This window comes from Anolis carolinensis, chromosome 6 (genome assembly GCF_035594765.1).
Source record: "Anolis carolinensis isolate JA03-04 chromosome 6, rAnoCar3.1.pri, whole genome shotgun sequence".
In the NCBI taxonomy this organism is placed as follows: Eukaryota; Metazoa; Chordata; class Lepidosauria; order Squamata; family Dactyloidae; genus Anolis; species Anolis carolinensis.
Window position 1 is genome coordinate 41,102,375 of NC_085846.1, and position 20,538 is coordinate 41,122,912.

At 39.5% G+C, this 20,538-nt stretch overlaps 1 protein-coding gene and 1 long non-coding RNA gene across 3 annotated transcripts in view; one reads left to right on the forward strand and one right to left on the reverse strand.

Annotated features, from left to right (window-relative positions):
• Window positions 1–706: 706 nt before the first annotated feature.
• LOC103279201 (uncharacterized) overlaps window positions 707–20,538 on the reverse strand; it is a 100,491-nt gene continuing 80,659 nt past the window's right edge. Inside the window, exons 4-5 of one of the 2 annotated variants that reach the window (XR_001730447.2) lie at window positions 2,742–3,017; window positions 707–1,519 (exon numbers count right to left, since the gene is read on the reverse strand). This is a non-coding gene — a long non-coding RNA (uncharacterized LOC103279201). The other variant, XR_009999872.1, reaches the window with a different exon arrangement.
• The window catches only part of ace (angiotensin I converting enzyme), a 56,361-nt gene continuing 53,424 nt past the window's right edge, over window positions 17,602–20,538 (forward strand). Inside the window, exon 1 of the mRNA XM_008113133.2 lies at window positions 17,602–17,854. Within this exon, the coding sequence (XP_008111340.2) occupies window positions 17,633–17,854 (222 nt within the window). The 5' untranslated portion in view covers window positions 17,602–17,632. The remainder of the gene's footprint in view (window positions 17,855–20,538) is intronic.

Below are 20,538 nucleotides of genomic sequence, written 5' to 3' on the forward strand. Positions count from 1 at the left end.
GGGTTAAACTGCTGAGCTGATGAACTTGCTGACCTAAAGGTTGGCAGTTCCAATCCGAGGAGTGGGATGAGCACCCACTGTTAGCCCCAGCTTCTGCCAACCAAGCAGTTCGAAAACATACAAGTATGAGTAGATCAATAGGTACCTCTCTGTCGGGAAGGTAACAGAGCTCCATGTAATTATGCTGGCCACATGGCCTTGGAGGTGTCTATGGACAACGCCGGTTTTTTGGTTTAGAAATGGAGATGAGCACCAACCCCCACAGTCGGACACGACTAGACTTAATGTTAGAGGAAAACCTTTACCTTTTACCTACCAAACATTGACATTTCTCCTAAAATCCTGCTTCATGAGCATGGCATGGTAATTTTTTAAAATTAACATAATCATTCAAAATACTGAATTTTTTAAAAAAGCTGTACTGCTAGCTTTTTACATTTCCAACTTCCACAATGGAGAGTACTGAGATTGGGAGGAAAGCCCGGTATCTCCAGAATGGCGTCTCTAAGGATTCATCACACTAGAGTATCTTTCCACTTTTAATCCAACTGGTGCCTCCTCTTGAATTCTGGAATTTGTAGTTTAGTGAGGCCCAGGACATCTCTGGCTGAGTAGTTTAAAGTGCCATAGGTACATTACACTTTGTATTCTTCACAGCAATCTTATAAATAAATCAGCATTATAGTTTAATATTGCAGAAAAAGTCATATGGGAGAAAGTTTCCTAAGATAGCTTTCAACCTTTGAATTGTTAGCACACCAGGGAAAAGTTCAAAAGATTCACTAAGCAAAAATATGGAAATCAGTAACCAGAGTTTGCTTTCCTTTTATCTTTGGAAAGGCTCTCTTGTCTAAACTAGGCAGCTTTGTTTTCCTAGAAATTGCTGGGGTTCATGTCTGTAGCAGAGACAAACTTGCTGAGAAGTCATCCAAGGAAGTTGCCAAATGGGAATGTAGCTAAAGTCAGATTTCCAATGACTTTTTTGCTCACATATATAAAGTATTTGACTGCCTGGTGGTGATTGGCTTGATAGTATAAACAAGCCGTCTGATTATCACCCAGAGTAGGAATTTTCCTTACCTCTTAAAACAGAGAAGGGGGAGATTTTTTAATCTAAACTGTTGTCTGGGGGTGGCTGCAATTCATTATTATGAATATCATTGTGAAGGAATGTTTTGAAGAATCTTCAGCTAAGCAAAATGAAGACTCTCCCACAGCTTACAGCAAGAGTTTTCCTGGCCACTATTAACTCTTGAAGCACCCACATAGAGAACAAAACTTGGAGTAAATCGATGCAGCAAAAAAAGGGAACAAGATTGGGTTATCTTACCTTATTAGGAATTAGTTATTGTACCCCAGAGAAGAATTGCCAGGTTAACATATGTAGGACCCTCATATTAGTTACACTGTTATGAAGATTGGTAGTATGCAGTGGGACTGCCAGGGAGTTTAGCCCCTTTCACTACTCTTCTAGATTCAGTATTGAACATATGTGTGTCTATGAATTTCAGTCAATGACCTGTAAGAAAACATTGGACAGAATAGAACAGCTAAACACAATGCAATGCAATGCAATATTAAATATAGAATTAAAAACAATGTTAAATATAAACAATTTGCATTAAGATGATAAAAAGCCATGCATGACGTAAATACTTTAAATACTTTTAAAACAGCATCCTATGGCAAAAAGCTATTGCTGCCAGACAATAACCAGACACCTTGGCTGTACAGTAATCTCAGGGAACTGTCCAGCCAAAACATAATCACTGTGAAAAACTTCAAAGCTCCCTGGTATACTTTGTAAGAATGTTATTTTCTTAGACAAAAACTGCTCAAATGATCCCAGTTACTATGGTTACTGTATTCCAAAGAGTAACTTTACCAGATGACATTATAGGTTATTGGTGCTGTTCTGAGTTCAAATTGTTGTTTTATATACTAGTGATTTTATTTTGTATTGTACTGTGTGTTTATTTTATGTGTTGTTTTAGGCACCTTGTGCCCTATTTAAGCAACCCTGAGTCCCTTCTTGGAGATGTAGGTGGGGTACAAAAATAAAGTTATCATCATCATCATCATCATCATCATCATCATCATCATCATCATCATCATCGCTGAATAAAACATCCTTTATTTGAATTGTAATGTCTGTTTCTGTACAATGTGTGTACCTGCCAGATTACCTATATTTGGAAAGCTGCAACAGTCAGGTTTTTCTATAATTTGTTCCATGTTCCTTAATGTGGAAATACAGATTCTGCACATTCACGAAGCATGCCAAACGTGAGCTATGGCAACCTTTCTAAAATGAGAGCTGAGACACAGGAATAAGGTGGGCCTTTGCAGAACAGATGTCTGAAAAGAGTAGCAAAGCAAAGCATTGTTCTATCATGCTTTTAACAACTGGCTTTGAAATGAAGAATTGTATGCTGTTGGCCTTTGGTCAAATTTGGGACATGCTCACAAAGCCCAAAAACACATAAACCAAGGAGGGAAGGAGGTAGGAGGCAAATCTTGTCACTTCACATACACCTCTTTTTCGTTTTCACTTCTGCCAACCATTCAGGGAACAAAACAGAAGTTTAAGTAGGACAACAGCAGCAAAGTGGCACAACTGTTTGCGTGGGAGGCAGTTAGCTTTGCCAGTCGACTTGGCATGCTTCCCACCTCCACCTCATCATGGCTGTCTTGGGGGGAGGGGGGATATGCCAAGGAGGGGTGGGAATTTACTTACTTACCCAGTTGAGTCCCCCCTCCAATTCTTGAATACTCTCCAAGGGCTCTCCTCATTGTGACAGATGTTCCATCTCCTTAGTTTTGTTTCCAAGACAAAAATTGGCAGCAAGTACAATGAGGCTTCCAAGTAAAACAGGTCCCCTCGTGCCAGCTGTCAGGCTCAAGCTTCGCTGTGGTGAGAGACTCAAACTGTCGGGCCTTGCAGTCAAATAGGAAACTCCTCTCTTCAACTGATTGCTGCTTCCACGAGGATCTTGTTTACAGCCATTGTGAAGCAGCTTATGCATGAAAACAAATACAACATAGTTTTAAACTATCAAAGACAGCATGAAAATATATGAAAAACAACACTAGGAGGAATTTAAACAATATAATTAAAATGTTTAAAAGCAGTCCAAAATTGTACAAACAGTGTAGCACACTCTTAAAAAACCTTTCTTTGAACACCTTAATTCTGAAAGCCTGATGGCATAAAAAGTTTTCACCTACTAATACAGGAAGTCCCTGGCTTACAAACATCTGACTTACTAACGACTCATAGTTAAGAACAGAGGTAAGACAAGTATCCCTCAGAAGGGAAATCCACTCCTGAAAGAGTTCTCATGCAGAAAAGGTGTCTCCACTGAAGCTTTCTCACTAATCCTTGTTTCCACAAAAAAAGCCACATTTTTGCCAATTACAAATATCACAGGGACAGAAACCAAGGTGAAATCTTCTGAAAAGGGGCACAGATTGCTAAACAAACACCACAGGAGTGTTATCCCTCTCCTATGCTAGCCAAAGCTACATCTATCTCTATATCTATATCTTCTGCAGGAGATTGAAACTCTTGGCTGGAGTTATACTTAAAATGTACCTGTTCCGACTTACATAAAAATTCACCTTAAGAACAAGCCTACAGAATCCATCTTGTTTGTAGCTTGGGGGCTGCCTTTTATTTATTTATTTATTTTGTGTCAAAAGCATTGCATAATAAAAGTTTAAAAGCGATAAAATAAAGGAATCACAAACAGCTAAATAGTTTTAGACTAAAAGTGGGCAACAGCAATTGCATTGTCCGTAGCTTTGAACAACTCCTCCTCCGTGCATGAGGCAGGGCATTGGGGGCAAGCATACATATGAGGAGTTGTTTGTTCTGCTCCACAGTCACACAAGGTGGAGGATTCCTCCAGGTAGTGCCATCTTGCCAGGTTGTCTTTTGATCTGCTCACCCTACTCTGAGTCTATTTAGGGACTTCCAAGTTGCCCATTCTTGGTTTGCCCCTGGAGGAAGACCCTCATGGGGGGCCATCCAGTTGGAATTGCCTGGTTTAGCTGCCCAGAGGGACACTCTTGCTGTTGCTGGGGGAACATCAAGAGGAGTGGTGGTTCTCATGAAGCTCCTCCTTGACCTGAGTCTACTGGGAGGAGGCAGATAGTCATGCAGTGGGTGGCCTTCACAATGTTCAACCTTATTTCTCTCACCGTTAGCAGCAACTTCCCGTCGCACATCAGGAGGGGCAATGCCAGCTATCTTATAGAGTTTATCAACAGGTGTAGGTTTAAGGCATCCTGTGATTATTCTACATGTTTCGTTCAGTGCTATGTCCACCTGCTTCGCATGGACAGACTTGTCACTCCACATTCACTGTGTTGGGTGGGGGCAGGACCTTCGTGAATGTGGAAAAAATGTGAATTTTAAAAAATCCCTCTATTGTTTTTTTAAAAATCTGAGAGTACACCATCCTCCAGTATGACTATAAAGTCAACTTCCAGTTTGTTGGAGTGGTTTGAGTATTAGAGTAGGGCTGAGCTCAAGTTGCCACTCAGCCATGGAAACTTCTTGGATGATCTCAGGAAATAAGATTATCTCAGCTTTAGAGGAAAGTAGCGGAAAACCTTATCTAAATACAAAACAACAACAACAATTTTTATTTTTGTACCCTGCCTCGGGGCGAGTTACATAGAGACGAGCCCAATCAAATAGTTAAAATATAAAATACGGCATACTAGTACATACATAATATATAGTAAGTACATAGACAATAACATAAAAACAGAATAAAACAGGAACATTATAGCAAAATAAAACAACCATCAACCAATCAATAAAGCTGAAATAATTGTCAGTTCCTGAGCAAAGTAGCCATTAGCCACAGCATACTTGAAAACACTAAACAACAAAAACAAACAGGATATAGATCCCAAGGCACTCTGGGAAGAGCACGGGGAAGCCTGTCTTGGTGAGCTCCAACTAAGGCTGTGGACAGCGAACTAGAAAGACTCAAAAATACAGATGGGGTTTAATGTTATGACTTTGCCAGTGGCTTTGGTGTGCAGCAGTTCTCCTTTGCCAAGTGCCTTAAGAGATGGTGCAGCGTGGAAGGAAAGACGAACCAGAACTCCACTGGTATTTCTTCCCTTTTATGCTTTATTCAGTTGATATACTTGTAATTTGAATCCTGTCTGAAGAAAAAGAAAAAAAGAAACCAATTTGACATAGGTCCCATCCACACTGCCATATAATTCAGGTTTGAGAATGCAGTTTAACTGTATTCAGAAACTGCATTATATGGTGGCATAGATGTGGTCATAAAGTTATTTAACCTAACCTTCATTGCAAAAAGTTACTGAGCCTAGAAGCAACCATTGAGGGCCCATCTATGCTGCCATTATAATGTGGATTGAACTGCATTATATGATCTGTGTAGATTCATATAATGCAGTTCAGCTAAATAGGATATGGGCTATCGCTCTATCAGAAAAGTTAACCTATCAATCAAGAGGCTAAACAAGAGAGGACTTATTTGAAAATACATGGAAATAATTTGTTAGATGCATGTGTAAAAGTAATGGCAAATGTAAACCACCAAATGAACAAGAAAAAATTAGGATAAACAATTAGGAAAAACTATCACAAGAACTCTATGTAATTAGAATTAGAATAACTAAAAGCAAGAGAATTGACAGAGCTGTATTTATACAAAGTTAAAGTTGGGAATAATCAATGTAACAATGCAATTGAATAATGTTTATTTTTTATTTTAAAATAATACACACACACACATATATTAAAAAAAACTTATAATACAGTTTTACAGCATTGAACTGGATTTTATGCCCATATATAATGACAGTGTAGATGGGGCCTGAGAAAGCTTTCTTGCACACCTCAACTAAAACAATTTTCCCAAAGATCTTGTGTTTTGTGGATTAAGTTTTGATATATCACCCTTCACATAGGGAACAGCCATTCCCCAAATGCATGTCAGAAAATACACTATTCACAAAATAAGTATTGGGTGACATCTCTGGAGAGTATATTTCTTTCTAGACAGAGGTAGAATCAAATTCCCCAGCAAGTTTTGCTTGATTATAAATCCCAAAGTTCTCACCATTGGTTGTGCTGGTTAGAGTCACTATCTAGTGACATTTGAAGGGCAGCATGATTCCCATCCTTACCTTACAGAACACCTTGCTTGACTATTCTTACTCAGCTAATGCAAATCTAAAGGTTTTCCCCTGAAGTCGCACATTAGAGTTGCTTAAAGATCAGACAAATAAGTGGGCCCAAAACTGACATTTAGCTACACATCAAATGGGAAAAGCACAACCATAGCTCTCACCCCTGCAGTTTAATAGTTCCATAAACTGGAGCAAAATGACTGAAACTACCTATAGCTGCATCCTTGTGACAATTGCAACTACTCCATATTTAGTTACCCTAAGCCTTATTAAACTAGGAAACAACTCTTCACATCTTTGAGAATCTAGAACAACATCCCTATACCAACTCTCTGACTAAATAGAATAATCTCCTATTTTCTATGGTTGAAATGGCTCACCAACGATGTGCTTAAACGAATGGAGTCCTCAATGCCAAAACAGCACTCACAGCACAAAAGCAGATCATGTATGATTATATGTTTTGAAATACAGCAAACAAGTACAAAGTCAGCAAAGTAATTTCTTTATCAGGATGAAAGTTCACAATATGGCATATGAACTTTTGAGTTACATAAAACTGTTTCTTCAGACTAGATGCAATTAAAAGTAGGGAACAGATGTTTCCAGGAAAGGGCAAAACATTTAGTCCTGTCTGCTCCAGCCTTAAGATGACAATCAAAAAAAGTTATTGCACACTAATTAAGGGCTATGTACTTCTGTACAGTCATTTGTTAAAATAGCTGTCCAAAGCTGGTTATATAATATCAATAAACATAATAATAAAACAATAAACAACACAAAATTCACTTACATAGAAGATAACAGACTAATATTACACCAGGGCATGCTTTACTTAAGTTCCTTTGCACATCTATTAAAAAACAAATCCCATTAATTTGGACATGGCTTGCTCACAACTCAGTGTGTTCTGGGAATACCACTTTGGTAATATAAAAAAGAGCTGCTATAAGACATTGTTCTTAGGACTAATCTTTTAAAGTAATCTGAGCAAAAGGTTTACATTTGAGCCTAGGATTACCAATGTTTAGAAGAAGAACATGGTTTGAATGCCACAGCTCAGTCACTAAACTATAATCTTGATCGCAAAAAGCACCCTTTCATTACACTATGTAATAAAATTTGAAAGATTTTCTGTTCCTGGTTTGAAAGTGTTATTTCCTGTATAATTGTGTGGTACTTTGAAAGTAATTATACTCCAGAAACTTAGTTTTTGTGGCCGCCACAAACTATGTTGAATTGGTTGAGACTTTAGGAGATATTCATTGAAAAACTACAGCAAAATGTGCTGCAGGATGTCCCGCAAAAAATGAAGTTTTTGCAGTTTAATAAAACTTTTCCATGTTTTTATGATAGAAACAATTAGGAAACGACACTTATAACCTAGGAGCAAAAATTGTGTTACATAGTGTTATCTAATGATTATATTAACACACTTATTCAATGAAAGGACTCCCAAGACAGATTTCAAAATGAAACAGTTGAATCAGAATTAATCTAGAGCTTTAGCTCTATCTCTTGTGGCATTGTTAGCCTCTAAGGCTTTTCTCATGCATAAAAAGCAACTCAACTATGCAGTTTTGTCTGTATTATGAACAAATGCTTGTCTTATTACCACTTTTTAAGCGGTTTCCCTCTGATTCTAATTTCTCTGTTTCTATCCCCATTGGCGCCATTATTTCTACACCCACTGAGATTAACACTACTTGGTTTGGACAAAGACTTTATCACCATAACTGAACTGAATGAACTTTTTTAACCTCTTAGGGTACTTCTACACTGATACTATAATCCAGTTTGGAACCAATTTGAAAGGAAATGGCTTTGCTGTGCTATGCCTAGAACTGGTCTGAGGACAGAAGGTAATTACATTTACCACATAACCTGGCCTCAAAGCACTTTACAGAGGTTTTTTTCCCTTTTTATTTGCTATGGAGATGCACATTAGTGCTCCAGATCAAAAAGATGGGGGGGGGGGGGGAGGAAATGACAGGTAGGAGCACATGCAATAATTTACCTTTTTCTGGATGCAAATTAGCCCCCTGCTGTCCAACCATGCCCTTGGGGTATTTTTCAGCAGTTCCCATTCTAGATTCTTGATTGTGCTTCAGTAAGGGCAGGTATCTTACAATGTGCTCCACATAATAATAGTAATAAATAATAATAATTTTATTTCCTATCCGCCTCTTTGTGAGACAGGTTACAACATCGCTCTCATGTCTGTTGTAGTGCACATCACTGGTGTGCATTTTGTAGCTTCAAGTTGGCTTTGAACTGCATTATATGTTCACTGTTAAATGGCCACTGTTAAGAAAAATGAAGAAAAATGTGTGCTGCAACTCCCCTGTATTTCCCACTTCATCCCAGTGTTTGTGAATATCTGCCAACTAAGGCTATACTTATTCATTTCATGAATTTTTCTGAAGCCACCAAAGCTTGCACTATGTAAAGCTGTTACTCTTTAAGGGGACATGGTGCTTTTATTGCAACAGATATTTAGGTAACCGAAGACAAAATGTAAGCCCATCTACATTGACACTATAATGTGGTTTCAAGATAAATTGAAACCATGGCAGACACAAAACACACACCACCAATGCAAGCTGCAGTGCACATTTAAAGAAATACAGTGTATTTAAAAAAGTTGCAGGAAAGTCTGAATTTGGCCAAATGATATGTTGCACAAATGCCAGTGTATCCTAGGTACAGGGTGAAATCAGCTCTGCAAATGTGGAATGCATTAAGTACAGAGGTCTTAGGTACCTTTGCCATATTTAGGTATTTTAAGGATGCAGCCACATAATGAAAGAAAGGAGATTGGGCACATAAATGTTAAATCTGCCCCTACGTTTCCTCAGTTTTTGAGACCCACATGTAGAGGCTTAATGCCCATAGAGGACAGCGTCCTTTATCCATGGAGGGTCTCTGCATAATTTAAAGGCTTCCAATTTGGCTTGCAGTTTATCTTTATTACTGACTGTTTCCTTCTTAAGAAAAATGGGCTTGATTATACTTCAGACTTCAATGGAATATTCAGACATTTCTCTACGCATTAGCAAATATTTTGCTCCCAGTTTTCCTAGAAAGGGATGGATAATTATAAAAGTATAACAAAATTCTAATTTCTCCTTTCTCTCAGTTGAATGGATTTAATGAATTCTGTTTAAGAAAAATATGCTTTATAATGAAGGAATGTATGTGATTTTCCTTCCAATGAACCATTACAACAAAGCATTTTTGCTGAAAAATTCAATCTTGGAGAATTATCTGTCCTATGCTAATATGCAGCTTCATTAGGGTTATACTTTCTCTTTCTGAATACAAAGAAGTCACTTTAAAAAGTATCATTTACTTTATGTAGTGCTATAGGTAATAATACATTTCATTTAATAAAATTGACCAATAATTTACAAACAAGAAATAAGAAAGGGGGAAGAAAAAACTGAATATGTTAGAGAGCTAACTAGGATAAGATCTGAAATTAATATTTTCTAAGAAATTTAAATAACTTGATGGAAGACCTGCGAAAACCTATATGGTTTAGGTTCAGGCTATCTAACAGACCATTTGTCTCAGTGTAAGCCTATCTGGATCCTTCACCAGGGAATTCTCAACAGAGGTCCTGACACTTACCTAAGGGGATCCTATGAAATTAATGAGGTTACCATGTATTAACAGATGACTTGAAGGCAAACAGAGACATTTTAATATGGTTCTAAATTTAAATCATTTTATTTGTTTGCTTTATTTCTCATTGACATCACTGAGATGCAATTAGTTAAAGGTTGTATTAGAGAAGTAGTTCTCAACCTGTGGCCTACAACTCCCAGAAATCCCATCCAGTTTGCCAGCTGTTGGGATTTCTTGGAGTTGAAGGCTAAAACACAGGGAACCCACAGGTTGATAACCACTGTATTAGAGGAAGAGAGGAACCTGGAATTATCAGAATTTGTGATCTCTCCCCTTCCTTCCTAAACATTCTGTTACTAGTGTCTTAATTAGATGGTATGGTATTTTCAGCTGCTGATTTGGGATACCTTTACTAGTCATAGAGAGGGAGGTTGGCAACATCCCTTGGCTCCTCAGCCACCTTCCCAATGAGCTCTTCAGAATGCTTTGGAGAAGAAGAGAACTGATGACAAACTAAAAGAGAGCAACAGGTAACAAATGATATAAAGGAGTGGTGAGGAGAAGCTTTGGAAGTCAACCAGTGAGTAAAGGTGGAAAAATAGCTGGGTCTGAAGTTATCTGAGGAATTTCAAGTGTGATTTTAAAAGCAATAAAGGTAATAGGCTAATAAAAAGAGAAAGTCGGTATACAAGAAAAAGCCTTGAATAAATCAAGAAATGTATCTGCTTGAAGGAAGTATTAGATTTTTGTGGTTAGAAAATATATTAAATTGTAAGACTTTCTTGAAGGAAAGTGTAACAGGCAAATGTCAAGCTCCCGTGGCTCTCTGTGATGGCAATGCTCTATGAATAGTGCAAGCTTCAAGCTCCAGAGTATGCTTGCAAACAGACTGAATATTATTTGAGAACACAGAAATGCTGGAGCACTCTAACAACTACTACATCAGACTACACAAAGAAGCCATTGAAATTCACAAGCATGTGGACAATTTCAACAGAAAGGAGGAAACCATGAAAATGAACAAAATTTGGCTACCAGTATTAAAAAAACTCTAAAATCAGAAAAGTAAATAAAGAAAAATATTCTACAAACAGAGAAATTCCATACATGAAACAATCAAGGACAGTGAACACCTCCAAACAAAGGATTCTCCCAGACAGGAAGAAGCCAGACCTTGAAGTCACATGGCCATCAAATGCTAATCAAGGTGACTAATTACAACGTCCACACCTGCCTCCAACAGACAAGAGTTCTTTCTCCCATTCTGGACCTTACACAGATATATAAATCTCCCTTGCCTAGTTTCCAACATACCTCACAACCTCTGAGGATGCCTGCCACAGATGTGGGCGAAACATCAGGAGAGAATGCTTCTGGAACATGGCCATATAGCCCATGAAAGACTTACAGCAACCTAGACTGAATTAAACTACATGTTACTAATAAAGTTTTGGAAGTTCAGTGCTATATGCTGTACTCTGAAAGATCTAGAATGGTTAAAAAGTTACTTCAAAGGGGAAGGATGATCAAATATTAGCAAATGTCCATCCACAGAAGTAAAGAACAGCAAGTATACTATCTTGTTGGCTACTTTTGTACAGAAAGAAAGACATGATCTAAACCATTTTCCCTAGTTGTGTTTGGCATTTCACTAATGACCGTAGGCTATACAATTGGGGGGGGGGGGGGAATCAAAATTATAGAATAAATACATACATGAAAGTTAAAATGACAGAAATTGTATTAAGTGTCAAAGATCTTGATAATTTGAAGAAAATAAAAATAGATAAAACTGTTAATGCATGAGGAGAAAAACCCAAATGTGAATTTCCATTAGATGCACAAATAGGACCAATAGATCTCATTTTTCTAGAACTCCCCTTTTCCTTCAAAAGTAAAGGGTGTTGCCATCTGATGTCTGTTGGCTTATGAAGTAGGCTTTGGAATCATATTTAGGCCTTCATTAACAGTAAACATGAATCATTAGCAAGTATGCTAACATAACTGCTGAACAGTATGCCAGACAACATTATCAATCAGTGTAAATCTAGGTTACTTAGTATGAGACATCTCAGTTGACAAATTGTTCATTTGATTTAAGATAGTATTGTTTCATGGTTCCATAGTAAGCATTTCTTACTATTGGCTATCCTAGCTAGTGCAGATGGAATAAATTGAGAAACATTTGGAGGGTTACTTTTTGTTCACCCCCCAAAAAATGTGTGTGCACCAAATCACAGAACTCTATTCTCTTTAGATGCAGACAAGGAGCTGTCCAACTTTATCAGCAGCTGGAGCCCTTAATTCTCACTGTCCATCTTTAGAAAGGACCTTAAAACATGGTTATTTCGATGTGCATTCGAATAAATAGTCCCGTTTAGTTATTAGTGGCCACAACTACTGCACTTTATCACACCCCACTCTTATTGATTGAACTCTGTAATGAGATCCTTAATTCCCTTTTGTAGAGTCTGCTGAATTTTATCTTACAGTTTGTATATTTTGTTCAGACTCTAAAGTTCTAATGTTTTATGTTGATATTTTATGCTGGTTTGTATAATTATACTATTTTACCTGTTTTACATTGGTTTAATTATGCTGTATATTATTGTATTTTGGAACTGGGCTTGTCCTCATGTGAGCTGCCCCGAGTCCCCTCTGAGGAGATGGGAGCGGGATATAAAAATTATTATTATTATTATATTATCTCATTGACCACGTCACATACCCTGGCCCTGTGACACAGCTCTTTATTGCTGACTTTATCTCTTATTGTCACACCACACATCCTTCTTTCCATTACTCTCTGAGCTGCCAATTTGTCCCACTCTAACTTTATTGTCGCCCATGTTTCAGATGCGTATAACATTGCTAGTAAAACTGTAGTGAAGATATCTGCCCATCGTAATTGGCAGCTTATCATCTGTTAGCACTGTCCAGTTTCATAGAATCATAGAAAATAGAGCTGGAAGAGATCGCATAAGCCATCTAGTCTAACCCCCCTGCCATGCAGGAAAGCACAAAGTATCCTAAAGTTTTGATTAAAAGCCGCCTTGTCTTCTTGCCCATTCACCATTTGCCAAGTTATTTGACTGTACTTGTCCAAGATATACATATTCAATCACTTCCTCAATTTCATCTCCGTTTACAGCAGTGCGGTTTGTCAATATCTCTTTGAAATTGTAGTGCCTAGAATGCTCTGATGCATTATTTTTTGTGAGGGAGGCTGTTGCACATGTTCTTTTTGAAATTCGGGACTCTTTAATTGAGCTTTCCTTTTTGTCTGTGGCTTCCTCTTGTTGTCTAAATGCCTGTTTTGTTGTGTGCCAATACAGGCAGTGTGAATGACATGTGAGGAAATGGCATGGGTTATTTGTGAACACCTCAGCTGAGGAGGGAAAAGATCAGGCGCCTGAGGAAATGTGGAGGAGCCAGGAAGGCGGCAATTGTCCCTCAAGAGCTCTTTGACATGGAGAGAGACAGAGACCCATTCCAACCACTTCATTAAATACTACTGAGCCGCCCACTTAAGAAATGGCAACCTACTGTGTTCATCACATGACGTAGGTTTCAAGCGTAGGGTAGAGATATCTTGCAAAGAGTTATCTTTTCAGACAGTTTCTAAGCTGGTGGCAAGTGACTTTTTTTGCAAATTATCCAGATAGAGATGGGAAAATAGTCAGTTCTGTCATGTATTTGTCATTCTCAGCATGAAAATCAAACAATTAGGCAATTTGTGGGAGGAGCCGAAATGCTCCTTTGAGGAAAAAGTTCCATCATTATCTTTTGCTCACTGAGAAGGGAAGATCGGCAGTATGTTGTGTTCTTTTCTGTTTCATGCACTTTCTGGAGCCTTCTCTCCTTCCTTCCTTCCTTCCTTCCTTCCTTCCTTCCTTCCTTCCTTCCTTCCTTCCTTCCTTCCTTCCTTCCTTCCTTCCTTCCTTGTGTTGTATGTGCCATGTGTTACCTCCCCCAGATGCCTCCTTCCCTTCTACTCCCCCTTTGGTTGATCCCAAGGGCCATCTAGTATGCCTGAACTCAGGCCCATACCCAGAAAAAATGGGAGGGGTTGAAACTTTTTTTCCTTCTGAGATGTCTTTTCAGGCCAGTGTCTCCTGATCTGGCATGAGATCTCAGCAAGGCCTGAAATTACCATCATTACTCAAAGATTCTTCACAGGTCCTGAATCATTGCTCCCTCTTGTCGGCCACAAAGGACAATAGTTTCAACAATTGGCAGTAGTTTATTTCTGTTTTCTTCTGCTCTCTTCTTATTTCCTTTATCATGATGCTGGGTTACATCAGGACATTTTCCATTGTGAATTAGCAAGAAGTTTTCAGCCAAGCACAAGTTGTGCTGATGGTACTCTTTTTTTAAGTTCTTCTATTGCATTTTTCCATTGCGCCAATGGTTTAGCAACCAATGTACCAAGCTTATGTGATCACCTTTATCCCCAACTTCTCCTCTAAACACCCCACATTACTTACAGAATGCATCTTGTACATGAAATGAGTAGGCTAACCAGTGAAATCCACTGAACCATTTGGGTTGAAATCTTAAATGCTTCTTCTTATCCACAGAAAATACATATCCTGGCAATGGAGTTTGTGGATTTTGCCCTAACTGAGCTTTCACTTGGTCATCAGAAACAGTCTTGTTTATATAAAGTCTAATGACACAGTTTCTACTCTTTGTTCCCGTTCCATTGTTTCCTCGACAGGGCTTGGATTAGATGAACTAGTGGTAGACACCTCAATTTCCATAGTTTCCTTGTTTTTCACCTGCAATCCAAGTCAAACTCCCCCTCCCATGCCTAAGGCTTTGCCTGCCAGCTACCACATTTTGGCAACTTCCACTATGGTCACTTCTACTATGTCAGTTACTGCAATGTAACATTATTGCAATGTAAATTGGTAGAAAGGTAGGTATGCAGATGATGCCCCACTATACTACTCCTTTCCATCCAATGCCATGGAAGCAGTTCTGCACCTGAACCATTGTCTGAGGGCAGTAAGGTACTGGATGAGGGCAAACAAATTGAAGCTTAATCCAGACAAAATGGAAGTACTGCAGGTCTCATGCAAGATCGATCCAGAGATAGGGTTACAACTTGAGCTGGATGGGGTTACACTCCGCCTGAAATCTCAGATTTGCAGTTTGGGGGTGGTTCTCGACTCTGACTTAAACCTGGAAGTCCAGGTGGTGGCGGTGACCAGGACTACCTTTGCACAATTAAAACATGTGCACCAGCTGAACCCATTTCTGGAGAAATGAGACTTGACCACGGTAGTACATGCACTGTTTACATCCCATTTGGACTACTGCAACATGCTCTATGTGGGACTGTCCTTGAAAAGAGTCCAGAAACCACAATTGGTTCAGCACAGGGCAGCCAGACTGCTCATTCCACACCCCTGCTGAGACAACTCCACTGGCTCCCAATGGCCTTCCGGGCCCAATTTAGGGTGCTGTTTTTAACCTATAAAGGCCTACATCAGTGGTTCTCAACCTGTGGGTCCCCAGATGTTTTGGCCTTCAACTCCCAGAAATCCTAACAACTGGCAAACTGGCTGGGATTTCTGGGAGTTGTAGACCAAAACACATGGGGACCCACTGCCCTACATGGTTTCGATCCAGAATAATTCAGACATTGTGTCCTACCATATAAGCCAGGTAGATTATTAAGATCAAGTAGTGAAATGCTCCTATCGACTCAGCTTAGGAATGGCCATAATTTAAAACTGGCTAGAGATAGCACATTCTCGGGTGCAGCACGTTCCAAAACTTTGGAACACTTTGCTAGAAGAAATAAGAGCAGCCCCCACACCCTCTTGGCGAAACTTATAATTGCAGGAAATTGGAAGATAGTAACCAATCTCACACTGGAAACATGGTATGGGGAGGTATGGAATATAGCCTTAAATGATAAATTATCAATGGAAATGAGGGTGTTCTGGGGAAAAAAATAACAGATCTTTTATTTCTACTGGCCAGTTTTTATTAAATATGTTTTAGAGAGTGCAAAACAATACAACTTTGTTGTTCAGGAATTTTAGATATGACATTTGTTTCCCGGGGTCTCATAAATTTGTGGTAAAGGAAAAGATGCTTGTTCAGGCCTTAGTGTTTTGTTTACACTGTAAGCTGTTAATGTATGTAAATAAAAATATTAAAATGATTATTTTAATGGGTTATTTATACTGTTATGTTTTATCTATTGTAAACCTCCTTGAGTCCTTGCAGAAAGGCAATATAGAAGTGCTCAAATAAATAGAACAAATAAATAAATAAATAAATAGGTAATTATAAGTATGAATAAGAACAGTAAGAACAGTAAAAAACAGACCACGGAACAACAGACTGACTCTACATTGGAAAAGGAGTATGGCAGGGTTGTATACTTTCACCTTACCTATTCAACTTGTATGCAGAACACATCATGTAATGTGCAGGGCTTGATGAATCCAAGGCTGGAGTTAAAATTGCTTGAAGAAACAGTTACAACCTTAGATATGCAGGTGACACTATTTTAATGGCTGAAAGCGAGAAGGAGTTGAGGAGCCTTATCACCAAGGTGAAAGAAGAAAGTGCAAAAGCTGGGTTACTGTTAAACATCAAGAAAACAAGATTATGGCAACCAGACTGATTGATAACTGGCAAATAGAAGGAGAAAATGTGGAGGCAGTGACAGACTTTGTATTTCTAGGTGTAAAGATTACGGCAAACACAGACTGCAGCCAGGAAACCATAAGACATTCGCTTCTTAGGTGGAGAGCAATGCCCAACCTCAACAAAATAGTGAAGAGTAGAGACATCACACTGGCAACGGACTTCCACATAATTAAAGCAATGGTATTCCCTATAGTAACCTATGGATGTGAGAGCTGGACCATAAGGAAGGAAGATAGATGCTTTGGAACGGTGGTATTGGGAGAAACTTCTGAGAAGAAGATCCAACCAGTCCATAGTCCAGGAAATAATGCCTGGCTGCTCACTGGAGGGAAGGATATTAGAGGCAAAGATGAAGTACTTTGGCCACATAATAAGACAGGAAAGCTTGGAGAAGAGAATGATGCTGGGGAAAATGGAAGGATAAAGGAAGAGGGGCCAACCAAGGGTAAGATGGATGGATGTATCCTTGAGGTGTCTGGCTTGACCTTGAAGGAGCTGGGGGTGGCGATGGCTGACAGGGAGCTCTGGTCCACGAGGTCACAAAGAGTCAGAAACGACTGAACCAATAAATAACAACAAAGTGCGAATAATCAAAATTTGGTTGAGATAGTGCTTGTAGTTCTGGAGGAACTCTATATTTTTTGCTTCTTATACTCTTGGCTTGGGGATTTGATTAACCAGTTAAAACGCATGAGTAAATTTTCTTTTTTACCTGAAAAAATGCGAGGGTTGTTTGAACCCCTAAACTGTCCCCTTGGCTAGGGGCTTGTGCCTGAGCTGTATGGTAATCTACTCTTCCAAAACACTTGACACGTCCAGTGGGATGAAGTCTTTGAGAGTCTTTCCCTCCCCATTCCTCTCAGTCCTTCTCAAAGCGACGGCGGGTCTCCCTTGTCCCTTTCCCCTCACAGCTTCTCTCTGTCTCTGAATGTTTCTGCCTCCGCCGCTTGAGTTCCCGCCCGCTCCGTGACGGCGAGGCCCTGAGTGGACTTTGGCAAGGCGAGGGGCCGTCCTTCCCAGCGGGTGACTGCAGTTGTGAAGGGAAAAGAGGCGGGCGGGCGCGCGGGCGGGGGCCTCGCCGCTTATGAGATCTGCGCCTCTATATAAGCCGGCGCCAAGTCTGCGCCCGCCTTTTCGGACGGCGAAGATGCCGCAGCTGTTGGCGTTGGCGCTGCTGCTGCTGTGCTGCGGGGCGGCGCTCGCCTTGGACGCCTCCCTCCTGCCCCCGGGCAGCCCCGCGGCCACCGAGGAGGGCGCCCGGCTCTTCGCCCAGGAATACAACGCCACCGCCGAGACCGTCTTCTTCGACAACACGCTCGCCAGCTGGGTTTACAACACCAACCTCACCGACTTCAACGCCCAGCTGCAGGTGAGTGGCTTGCCCTCAGCCACAGAGATGGGTCCGTTGTCCAGGTGCTTTGGACTTCTCTTCCCGCCTTTTTCTGTAATCTCTCCCTTGCCTTCCTCAGGGACGTCTCTCGCGGGTCCTGCTGAACTCGCCATCCTCAGCCCATGGCTGACCCCAGGAGGAGCACCACCACACCTCCCCAAATACAGGCACACCCCAAGCTAGGGACAGAATAGGTTCTGTAGGGTTCTTCTTAAGTTGAATTTGTGTGTCAGTTGTAACAGGTACATTTTTAAGCCACATATATATATATATGTGTTAACCCTACCCTATGCTTTGGATAGCCTGGGGAAGGGATATATATATATACACACACACACACACACACACACATATATATTTGGATAGCATAGGGAAGGGTTAACACCCCTGAGATGTTTTATATATAAGCTTTGGATAGCATAGGAAAGGGATACACACACACATATATACACATACATACACACTTACCCACATATACATAAACACACACACACACACATATATATATGTACACAGATATACATATACATACCGGTATATTTGGATAGCATAGGGAAGGATTAACACCCCAGTGGTGTTTTCTATATAAGCTTTAGATAGCATAGGAAAGGGATACACACATATATACTATTCCCTAAGCTATCCAAATTATATATATATATACACACACACACACACTTTATATATATATATATAGATAGATAGAGAGAGAGAGCGCATAGGGAAGGGTTATATATATGTGTGTGTATATATATATGATTTGAGTAGCATAGGGAAGGGTTTATTTATATACACACACATGCATATACATACATATATATATATATATATATATATATATATGAATAGCATAGGGAAGGTATATATATATATACACAGTAGAGTCTCACTTATCCAACACTCGCTTATCCAACGTTCTGGATTATCCAACGCATTTTTGTAGTCAATGTTTTCAATACATTGTGATATTTTGGTGCTAAATTCGTAAATACAGTAATTATTACATAGCATTACTACATATTGAACTACTTTTTCTGTCAGATTTGTATAACATGATGTTTTGGTGCTTAATTTGTAAAATCATAACCTAATTTGATGTTTAATAGGCTTTTCCTTAATGTCTCCTTATTATCCAACATATTCGCTTATCCAACATTCTGCCGGCCCATTTATGTTGGATAAGTGAGACTCTACTGTGTGTATATATATATATATATATGCTTTATGTTAGTGGTTCCCAACCTTTGGACCTCCAGGTGTTTTGGACTTCAACTCCCAGAAATCCCAACCAGCTTATGAGCTGTTAGGAATTGTGGGAGCTAAAGTCCAAAACACCTGGAAGCTCAAAGGTTGGGAACCACTGCTTTATATACATAAGTGTGTATATACATGTGTTTTTGTGTGAATTATTTGGATAACATAGGGAAATCTTAATACTCCTGTGGAGTTTTATATATAAGCTTTGGATAGCATAGGGAAGGGATACACACACACACACACGGTATGGATAACATAGGGAAGGCATGTATATGTATGTGTGTGTGTATGTATGTGTGTGATTTGGATAGCACAGGAAAGAGTTAAGGCCTCTGTGATATTTTATATATAAGCTTTGGATAGCATCAGGAAGGGATATATATATATATGTGTGTGTGTGTGTGTGTGTGTGTATATATATATATATATATAGCTTTGTGTGTGTGTGTGCGCGCGCATGTACATGTATATGTATGTGTGTTTATGTGTATGATTTGGATAGCATAGGAAGGGTTATTACTCCTGTGGTATTTTATATATAAGCTTTGGATAGCATCAGGAAGGGATATATATATATATATGTGTGTGTGTGTGTGTGTGTGTGTGTGTATATATATATATATATAGCTTTGTGTGTGTGTGTGCGCGCGCATGTATGTGTGTTTATGTGTATGATTTGGATAGCATAGGAAGGGTTATTACTCCTGTGGTATTTTATATATAAGCTTTGGATAGCATAGGGAAGGATTATTATTATTATTATTATTATTATCATCTTTATTATCTTTATCTTTATTTATACTCTACCTTTCTCCTGGTGGGGATTCAAGGCAGCTAACACTCCACACTAGGCAAGTTTAAAAGGTACCATACAAAAGTTAAAAAGCAATTAAATAGTAGCAGTGTGGTAAAAACAAAATTAAAATACAGTAGATATACTATCTACTAAAATGACATTTTAAACTCACCCCCCCCCCAATCCCATCCACATTACCCTCCAAACTGATCTTAAACACCTTCATCTTCAAAAGCCTGTCTGAATGAAAATGTTTTAGTCTGCCACTAAAGGACACCAGGGAGGGGACCATTCTGGTTTCCCTGAGCAGGGAGTTCCAGAGTTGAATGGCAGCCACTGAGAAGGAAGGTTCCCACCAATTGAGCTTGAGATGGAGGTGGAACTGAGAGAAGGGCCTCTCCTGAAGATCTCAGGGCCTGGGCAGGTTCGTACAAGGGTATGCGGTCAACCAAATAGCCTGGACCTGAACTGTCTAGGGCTTTAAAGGTCATAAGCAGCACTTGGAATTGTGCCTGGAAACAGACTGGCAGCCAATGGAGCCGCTGCAGCAGGGGGGTTGTCTGCTTCCTGTAGGCAGCCCCAGTGAGCAATCTGGCTACGGCGCTTTGGA